The 10,622-nt window shown below is 40.4% G+C and overlaps 2 protein-coding genes across 2 annotated transcripts in view; one reads left to right on the top strand and one right to left on the bottom strand.

Annotated features, from left to right (window-relative positions):
* Positions 1-278: 278 nt before the first annotated feature.
* On the top strand, positions 279-4,225 carry LOC104941593 (proactivator polypeptide). The gene is made up of 11 exons (XM_010766720.1): positions 279-408; positions 680-732; positions 1,010-1,084; positions 1,423-1,545; positions 1,625-1,756; positions 1,866-1,946; positions 2,032-2,215; positions 2,310-2,452; positions 2,656-2,736; positions 3,066-3,176; positions 3,732-4,225. The coding sequence occupies exons 1-11, from the start codon at positions 357-359 to the stop codon at positions 3,768-3,770; spliced, it is 1,074 nt and encodes a 357-aa protein (XP_010765022.1). The 5' UTR covers positions 279-356; the 3' UTR covers positions 3,771-4,225.
* usp39 (ubiquitin specific peptidase 39) overlaps positions 4,226-10,622 on the bottom strand; it is an 8,672-nt gene continuing 2,275 nt past the window's right edge. Inside the window, exons 7-10 of the mRNA XM_010766731.1 lie at positions 5,614-5,800; positions 5,387-5,522; positions 5,173-5,259; positions 4,226-4,480 (exon numbers count right to left, since the gene is read on the bottom strand). Of these exons, the coding sequence (XP_010765033.1) occupies positions 4,427-4,480; positions 5,173-5,259; positions 5,387-5,522; positions 5,614-5,800 (464 nt within the window). The 3' untranslated portion in view covers positions 4,226-4,426. The remainder of the gene's footprint in view (positions 4,481-5,172; positions 5,260-5,386; positions 5,523-5,613; positions 5,801-10,622) is intronic.

A 10,622-nucleotide genomic window follows, 5' to 3' on the forward strand; every position in this document is an offset into this window, starting at 1 on the left:
GTTTGAACTACCCGTTTTGAAGATTTGATCCAGATTAAAGCTTGGATTTGATTTCCTGATCTGATAGGATATCAAAGTGATCATAATCCTGTTTTTTTTGTTTTGAACTACCAAAAATCCAAATCTGATCCGATCAGATAGGGATTAAAAATATTGAACTACTGGGCCCTGACTAGTAATTGCACCGGATTATATTTTGTAAGTAACCCTCCGCTGTCATGACACTCCGAAACAAATGGTGGCGGTAAAGCACACAACAGTGGTATCCATCCGCTGTTAAATCCGGCAAATAAGTGCGCACTGATGTCATTATAAAATCACCTGACTGCCTGACATCGCTGAGACTTCTCTACATCATGTCAGCGTCTGTCTTCACCCTGCTGGTCCTCTCCGTGTCTCTGTGGACCGGTAAGAAGAGCATTTACCGGCAATTACTTTATTCATGTCTGCATCACTGTCTGTCACCTGGCTGTCGGTCGCCATTAAATCTGTTGTGAAATATCAGGTTTGTTATTCTGGTGCTTATGCTATGATACTTGAGCTTCGAGCAATTGCATGCAAAAGAACATGGATTTGTATTTTGATTTACTATTACTCTTTTTGGTACCTTTAACACATGGTCGTTCCTTCTATTTCTCTTCCCTTCCCTTCATGAATATTTTATGTTTCTGTTTTAAAGGAGACTCCAGGTTCATCACAGATCCTTTGTCATTCATTAAACAGAAATCTCTGGTGAGCCTGACATTCATTTCCTGTATTATCACCGTTTTGTCAAATGTTTAAAAAGGCCAACATACCAATTGTTAATTTTAAATGGATTACACATCGACCTACTGTACTTAAACATATTTATTTATTTGTTGGAGCTCCTGCACATACATTTTAAAATGAGATGCTTTTTATTCATTAGAGGTGATGATTTTGAATTTCTTTGACATTAACTCTGAAATGTGGCTGTTATGAATATCCTTAGCAACTAACGTGTGTCACTGTGGCTTCTCCCCATTAGACGCTAGATATGTGTTCAGAGTGCAGCCAGGTCATCCATCTGTCCGCCAACATGATTTCCAGCAGAACTACCAAGGTGAGGTTGTTTGCGAATCACACACCACTGTTTCACCTAACTTTCAAATCACTTTACTTGACTGACCATTGTTTGAGGAATTCTGGAAACTTGCAGATAACTGGGATCCTTGTAATGCGTCTAAAATGTCAACCTTTAAATGAACATCTCTAAAGTTGGTCATTGCATTGACGTAAGCACACATTTAATGAGACAAATTCCAATATCTGAACGTCAAGATCACAAAAGTATACATTTGTCAAATTATCTTGCACATGATTGCTTGTGTACTTTGCAGAGTAGTAACCTAGAAATACCGCCACAACATAGACGCTGCATTAACTACTTTTCTTTTGCAGGAGAATCTCTATGAAACCTTACATGCTCTGTGCCAACGCCTCCCAAGAGAGCAGGCATCAGAGTGTGAGTCACAGGTGAAGATGTATTTGCCCAAAGTCCTGCAGCAAACACCTGGCCACCTGGTGAGTTCCCCCTCTAGATAGGCTTCTTTAAAGGGTTATAATGAACAATCAATGATCAACTTCTAATGTGTTTATGTAGAAACCAGCAAAGACCTGTATGGTTTTTGGACTGTGTGCTGCCCACAAGGAGGAGGAAGTGCTCAAACTCCCTAACCATGACACCAACAAAGACACATCCAGCTCTGCTATCGGCAAAGCCTCCGACATCTCTGTGAGTGTGAGAAAGCAGAAGCGGATATTAAAATAGAAGTGGAAATGAAACTTGTGCTTGATATTTCCATACTATAAATGTCCCTCTAATCAGTTAATCCTCTCTCTAGAAACTGTTCAACCCAGCTTGCACGCTGTGTATCTTTCTCGTGAAGAAACTGGAGACCCTGTTGCCTAAAAATATGACTGAGGTGAATGTTGTTTTTTTTAATATCACTCTGTCCTGCAGACACAACAACAAATATCATCATGTTACATATCTGTGTCGCCCTGCAGGATGCTTTGGAAAAGCTCATGGCTGAGTTCTGTGATCTCGTACCACACAGCTACAAGGACCAATGTGACGATTTTGTTGAGAAATATGGAGTGCTGATAGTGGAATTCCTCCTATCGTCCGCTGCCCCTCACACCATATGTACTCTTTTGCATGTGTGTTTGTTCGAGGAGCAGCCCGTTTCAGGTCAGTCACATGATGAATACATTTGGCCTTCTTTTTGGTTGGAGCTGAAACCAACAACTCTACTTCAGAGTTTAACGCTCCACTGATTCCCCAGAGTTGCCCCCCCCCTCTGATTGCGAGTCGTGCCGCACGCTGGCGGTGCTCAGCCGACTTCACCTGGGACTCAACTCCACCGAACATCTGGCTTCCTCTTTCCTCCAGTCTGTGTGTGTCCATCACCCTAATGCCATCCCGAAGGTCTGACCCTCAGCTCCCATTAACACAAATACTGCTCACAACTAAAAACTATGTCATGGATCACGATAACTAAGAATGTTGGGCCTCACGTTGTTTATTACTTACATTTGAGATTCATTAAATGGGTTTGTTAAGCAGATATCAGTCAGGATGTTAAAAAAAACGGAATATTTGTAATTTCTCAACTGTCATGCTCTTTTCAGTGTGAGTCCTTCACCAAAATCTACGGCTCTCAACTGCAGGAGGTTTTGGGAAACCAGATGGATGTTCCACATGCTTGTGAAGTAAGAAGCTCCTTTTTCAAGACCCGTCTAACATTTCATATTTAAATGTCTCCACACAGTATTACGGATCCAAAATGTTTTTTTTGTCAACAAATGGTGAAGCAGTTGTGCCGTCAGACCTTCACTGGGGTTGAAATAAGCACATTTACTGACATCTATTACCATCACTGGTAGACATATAAGTGGTTTTACTAATATCATTTACAACAGTATGAGGAGCCCTGGTCCACGCAACAACAACCATGAACACGTGGCAACAACTTGAATACTTACAAAGACATATTCTTCAGTCTGGTTGATTTCCTTTGGATTTTTTGTCCCGTCTGCAGAGAGCCGATCTGTGTGTTGCTTCAAAGAAGTTGGAGCCGCTGGGAAATAATCGTTGTACCTGGGGACCGACGTACTGGTGCAAGGACATTCAGACTGCTCAAAAGTGTGGGGTAAGGCACATTTAAATAAATCACAACATGCGTATTGTTTTTCTATGGAACAATCCTTGCAGCAACTGCCACTAAAAAGTCACATAAAACTGAGAAGGATATTTTGCAACCATCAAACCTGATCTTAACTTCCCGCAGATCTTACTTTTATTTTGAGTCCGCTGTACCCAGCCTCTCTTTTGTAGAGATTTAAGCATTTTGTTTTGAGATTGTTTTCACGGTTGAGGACAATGGTGAATAAGTAATACCATATTTATAGTACGTGATACAGTACAACCATCACTGTCTTAATGCAGGGTGAAGCTCGCATGAGGTTTGAACGGTTTTTAGTCAAAACTGCAAATCAGTCAAAGTATTCATCTTTCAGAAATGTGGAGGAATTAGAACTTGGTTGAAGATGCCTATTACAAATATTTTCTTTGAAAGACACCATGTAAGCACACATGGGTTTTTGGCTATGCTGGGTGACAACTCTAAACACAGTTCTAAAGTACTAAGGGAGTTATTGGAATGGTAAAAATGGTTTCACTTCACATGTCTGTTTGTTATTTGCAGAACCAGGCGTACTGTGAGAAGTTCATGTGGAAGGAGTGAACCAAACTGCCAACTGTGTGCACACAGATCTGCTTTCTGTTTACAAGTATATTGCACTGATCATCTCTTAAACATTTATTAATGTAATGCGCCAAACTTATTTTTTTACTTTTGCTGAGAAATCATCCATCTCACATTGCTTCAGTCAATGAGCCATATATTCAACAAGGCTGGGATTCAGTCTGAACATCAGTTTCTGCAGTGGTGAACGGTTTGGTGAACAGTACTATTCTGCATTTTAAATATGTCATTATGAATGTGTTAACTGCAAATATAAAGTTCCTTACATAGAATAAGCTCTCATTATGTATTAGACGATTTTAGAACAAAACTGCTTTTTCTGTTATCTTAATGCTGTTCTCTGATGCTTGGTGCTAATAACTGCATATCAATGACAAAGTCCTCAAATTAATTCAAAATCCAACGGTTTGTCATTAAAATTCAACACACACAAATGTGTCCTGAAGTTTGTTTATTTGGAAACTTCCACATAGTAAAAACATAAAACTGTGAAAAAAAACAAGGGAAACATATACATTTTATTTTTTTTGCTAGCGAGAAAAAGTCTCTTTAGCCACTCGCATTTCTGTCATGTTGTTGTTTTATCCGTTAAAATACCCAGTTTACTTCTGGCCATGTTGAGAATGTGGCCTCACTTACACCGCCGTGTGGCTGTTTGTGTCCGTGTCACTCTCCTGTCTCTTCCAGATCTGGAAGGAGAAAAAAGAAAAGAAAATTCAGTTAAAACAGAAAAAGCTTTTTCTCCGGTTCAGATAATGAGGACAAAATGATAATCTAAGCTTTTTCTTTAGATCGTTCTCATTATCTGAATCGTTAAGCACAAATTACACGTATTCAGTCCTCCATGAAGTTTATTAGCAAAATCAACACTGAAAAAACTGCTATATAGTCTTTAAAATGATCAGAAGCGGCAACTGTCCGTTCTACAGTAGCGCTCCCTTTAAAAACATACACACAACAATTATTCATTTATTGTGCTGCGAGTGCCTTCAGATGAGAGGTGCTGAATATTTCATGTCACTCTGAAACATCTGGAGCCAAGGCCCAGCAGCATTACATTAGGGAATAGATTCATATTCTAGCAAGATTGTGATGTAAAAAAAAGAAGATATATTTTGTTTTAGATTTTGAATACTTTAATCTGGACAAGCTGTTTCATAGGCAGCACTACAGTAATGTCATTTGCACAACTTTTCTATTTTTTGCCTTTACCGATTTAGCTATTTCCTTCAAAATACTGATGAATATTTATAAAAAATATTGTGTAAATGTTTTGTAAAAGCACTAACAGCAGCAATATCTTTCCAACATCGCCATGGGTACTTGGAGGAAAACATGGTGATTTGCCCCATTTCCGAGAATTCATAGAAAAGGGACTTGCCTGGATGTAGGCCTCGGACAGTGTGATCATCTGGGGGAGAATGTCGGTCACCTGCAGGTCCTGCATCTCATACCACTTCCCAGTTCCCTGATAAAACACAAAACATATTGTTTACACATAGCTGTACAACAACACAATACTGGCTATGTCTAAAAAATATTTATTTTTATGTTGTTTGTACAAGTCATTTCTGAACTATCCGGCTGTAACCCACATGATGCAGAACATGTATTCTGTATGCTCCCTCGGTTGGTTTCCCATCATGCACTACGTTGGCGACGAGGTCATATGTTGTGTTTTTCTCTGTCACTTGAGCTTCTTCTGTCAAGTACTCACGAAGGTCTACATTCCTGTTGAAAAGAATACAAAGGGACAACATATTATTAAAACCATTATCAACACACATTTTAGATCCTGCAGATATATATCCACAGCACTTACGTGATGGGGAAGTTGACGATTGTGGGGTTCTTCTCCACGAAGAAGTTGTTCTTGGTGAATCTTTTGATGCAAAAGACGAGGTACGGAGGCAGTTTGGTCAACTGGAACCTTTTGAGGAAATTCTCTTTGTAGGTTTTGTACTCCTGAATGTAGATGAGACAGGAGAGCATGCACAAACGTTTAGAATGTTATGTAAATAACATAAGAAAGCGGAAGGTACAGATGTGATGTGGGGCTGATTGCCAGAGGCCTGTACTACGAAGCAGGATTTTCGCTTAGCGGGCTAACTTCAGAGAAAACTAGGGGGTTTCCGGTCCTACGAAGCTGGTTCTCTTTTTAGCAGGCTAGATCTCCATAGTAACTTATGTTGAGCAGGTTAGGTTGCAGGCTAAGAGCTCAACTCAGTGAAAGCACCGCCTGCTGACCAATCAGAGCTCAGTGTGCGGAGTTTAAAGCGATCAAGTCATATTACAGGAGAAAGGAAATACAGAAAAGCTGCCGTTGCAGGAAAGACGGCCGGCAAAAATCACAGACTGTGAACGTGAACATTAATAGAATATCACCTCCCATCTTCAGAGCAATCTGACTATTATAACATTAGCGTTAAGAAAGCTTACTTAAATATCTGCCACAACATAAGTAACCGGATCAAAGTAACATTAAGTACAGTCCGCGGCATATCACACATAATGTATCATATATCTCCTTATCTGAGTCAGCTGAGCCGTATCTGGCCGTGCAACACTCAGTGTCACATACTATATGCAGAAGTATTATTTTAAGCAACACATTAAGTTGACGGAACACTCGAGACAAATGTAATTAAAGTCAGATCCACTCGTGTCTTAGACGGGGCAGTGATATCATAAACCTGTTAATGTACGCATTCAAACACTTTTTCTTTTACCAGCTGTATTCACCTTTGCAGGTGCAGCTATGTGGCTTTTATCCTGGATAAAGTGTTTAAGTCATGGATGTTTAAAGTTTAACGTCTTCATATTTGTCTGATATTAAAGTTTTTCATTCAGGAAGTATGACGCTTCGCTGTCAGTACGCTTGTCCATGTTTGTGATTGGTCAAATGTTGCTAACCCCGCCCCTTTCATGTGAACGCGCACTCAGCCGGACAGGGAAACCCTGGCTTAACGAGTTGATAACCAGCGTCGTAGGACCGCTTAGCGAGAGCGTGTTTGTTTTGGATTAGGTAACTCAAACATATCCAGGTTATCATGTGTGGGTTCCGTAAGTTACAGGCAGGCCTCTTGATCTCCATCGTGTGACTAACCGATCATGCTCAGCTTGTTGCCTGACAATTGAGCTTCAGAATTCGCTCAGACTTGAATGATCTTCATACAGAGATATGCAAGTGTGTGTTATTAGATTTAAAAAAGGGAATGCAATAAGGGAATACTCATTTGCATAAAATAATCTAATAACAAATATTTTAAAATAATGCCAGTTTGTATTAACAAGATTGTTTCTGAGATTCTTTAGGAATATGGATGTGTACACTGGCACATAGTGGAAGCATTATCATTAGATTTTTTAATTTTGCACATATTTATCCTTTAGCATTTTAGTTTGAGAGATATGCATATGGTCATTTTTAGAAAATGTTACTTTTGCCTCATAAACACTCATTTTTTGTTATGGGTTTGAGGTTGTCTAAAACAAATACGAATTGGAGGGCTCTTACGTAGACGCTTGGTTATCACTGTTATCTGCATTGTTATTCCTTTATAACCAGATATCGTTATTAAAGTCGGATTCATTAGGCTGTTCAAACACTGGAACACTCAGTTTCCATTATCCCACCTGAAACACTTCATGAATTCTCCCATTTAGTTGCATCTGTACAGAGGCTGCATGGAGAGTCCCATGTTAAAAACACTAAACTACTTCTAATTGCTCTACATGAGACATTCCACGTCTTGTGTGGATGTTCTGCTCTTTCTCCCACGACTTCTTATTGCTATGGTTCACTCCTCTACACAGCTCTTAGATCATCTGGCCCGTGCATCAAACAGATTGCATGTCGTACTTGGTGACCAAGAAACATTACAACCCTGAGTGCTCCGACTCCATTGTGTGCAACCACCCACCACAACTGGTAGTGTGATTCGTGTGTCGTGTGTTGGCCCTGCTCGTCCGGTCCGTGTCGTGTGGTGCTACACTCGTGTGTGTGTCGTGTTGATTGGTGTGTCGTTCACACTGTGTGTGTGAATGTAAGCATTCCCTGGAGCAAGTGGTTACTGCTCCTGCAAAGATGAGATGTGAAAGTGAATGACTCGTAGTATGTTAAAGGAACTCTCGCAGGGGTCACTATAAATAACGCGCTAATACTATAAGTACGGTTTTGGGTTACCTACCCACCTTCAGCAACACAGTTACATAAACCCTGTCAATCTAAATCCCTTCAGCTGTTTGGCACTGAGACATGTACTAAGTTGCCAATAACCTTACTATATTTTGCCTAATAACCTCTTAGGTCTACTGGAAGTTACTTTTGATCTTCACTGACAGGATAAGTTTGTACTTGCCAGCAAAAATATAATGTGCAGTAACTGGACAGGGGCCTACAGAACTTATCTGGGAAAAGACTTTGACAAGATTTTTCTGCTGTCTTTTGTTTATTGCCCGAGCCTGTGAAATTTCTTTTCACTATTACCTCAGGTTTCCACCGTGAAACTCTCATACACACACTCCACCCCGATCCCACCCAAACGGTCACTAGCCTCTCTAACGCACGAGCCAAAAGTTGGTCCAGAACAAGAAGTGCTTTTACTGAAACGCCAAGCCCACCACGACAATACGGTCTTCATGAGCTTAAATCAGTGACCACACCAACCTCGTGTGTCCGTGCTGTGTGCCAAACAACACCAAAACCACAATAAACCACCACAAACACTCTGACGTGTCACAGAACACCCAAAACCCACCCCACACCACCAACAGTGTGGCCACGAGCCACACAAAAAAACCCCCACCACCGCAAAGCAACAAAAGAAACTATGTTTCACCCTTCTGACAAAACCGACCACCGACAACACCACAACCTTTGTGTGTTACGTGCACCTGTCTGGTTGTGATCAGTCTTTTCTACACTCGATTTGACCACAATGCTGATCTTACTATAGTTGCCAGAAGCAGTACTCCCAAGCGCATAGATAAAGCCCCATTGAAAGATTTGTCTTTCATTTGTCGAAATTGTTTATGTGTGATGAACAAAATACCTATATAACCAGATATAATTAAAAGTTCATGACAGAGCATAAAATTTACTTGCACAAAGAAGCTTTAAAGTTTACCTGTTGTTTTTGTGCTAAGCTCTTAAGTTAGTTGAACTCTTTAGATTCTGCAGATTGTAATGTATTTCAGTTGTCAGGTACACATACGTCATCCTTGTTGTTATATTACAGGATCCACACTATTAAAAGTTACAAAACTGTCTCAATAAGTGCAGTGTTCTTACCTCACGGCCTGGTGGCCTTAAGTCTGGATGTGAATATTCTTGATTGATGAGAGTCTCTCTCGCCTCCCTCAATTCTCAATTATGAGATAAAGATACAATCTGCTTATATTCGCCATTTTTTCGTTTTTGTGACATTATGTTGGGTAGTTGCAGCTGCCTGTTCTGGCTCTCACCTCACATATCACCGCATCTTTTCCCAAAATACCTACTCGACAGAAAGCTCTTCAATACAAGGACTTTCGCGAGTCAGCATCAATCTCCCATTGTGGAAGATGTGACTTAAAATGCTTTATAAGGCTTGTAACAACAACAACAACCATTGAGGTTATCACATTTAAGTGATGTGCACATGTGTTCTCAGTATGCATTCTTTGTTAAGGACATTCATTCTCATATTTTTTTTTTTTTTTTTTTTTTTTTTTTTTTTTTTTTTTTTTATCTAGCCTGAAATACACAAATGTTATTGTCTCTAACTCAGGGGAAATGATTGTTTGCATAGTTTCTTGCATAAACTACCTCATCTTTTGGAAAGTACATGACAAGGCTCTGGAAGAGTCATTGAGGAACAATGTAGAAATCATGCAGGAAATCAGATGACAGGGCATGTGATATATGTGTCATCATTCCTAAATGCTGAAACAACGGATGTGAGTCTTGCTGGTTTCCCCAAATCTGCATTTGATGCCTTAAATCTTGTTTCTTCTTGACTGTTTGACCACACATGGAACACCATACATGGCACACTTCCACAATGGGTCAATATGCTTTTTGTAGTGTGTTAGACTACAACCTGGAGGTTATTAAAAACCACCACGTTGTCACCTCTTTTTGAGATGTGATTGTGCTGGCAGTCCTTCGTGTTACAGGCTTGCATCTCTGGCCTCAATGAAGACAACCAACTAGCATGATCTCTCAGTTTACACCCACATATGTTTGCAGGCACATAGTCTATGTATGTTGTCAGCGAGTGCAGGAAGTGTAGGGCTTCTTACAGGCTTTTTTTAGGCATCCGGATATTAGTTTGAGTCAGACATGACTTGTCGGGGAAAAAAAAAAAGCCAAAAGCTAGTTTTGTCGTCATCCACCCATTAACCCCTGCATTGACTCCGTACAGCGCACGCACATCTCCTTTGCAATAATCACTACCATACTTCCACATACATCTCCTGTCCCACTCACCTTAGTCATCCTTTCGAAACATTATGTAGTCTTCATCAACAGACACAACGTCAAGGTGAATTCGCGACCTCTGCGGTGAAGTCGATTTTGGCCCGCTGCAAACAACTCCTCACATCAGGCACAATTCGCCAGAATTAGTGCAATAACGCGCTGCCCTTAACAGGCCCTAACATATCCTATACTTTCAGATCAAACTCCGCCGCGACCGCAGTCCCACAGACTACTCCACAAGGGCAGGACAAAAAGAAGATACATTACACTCCAGGATGCCAAAAGTAAACTCTTACATCGATGTTTTTGCCAGAGTTTGACAGTATTCCCCGTAGACTGCATAGCCCACACAGTCTTAGATTCACCTA

The sequence above is a fragment of the Notothenia coriiceps genome, unplaced genomic scaffold (genome assembly GCF_000735185.1).
Source record: "Notothenia coriiceps isolate Sejong01 unplaced genomic scaffold, NC01 NC01_scaffold00003522, whole genome shotgun sequence".
In the NCBI taxonomy this organism is placed as follows: Eukaryota; Metazoa; Chordata; class Actinopteri; order Perciformes; family Nototheniidae; genus Notothenia; species Notothenia coriiceps.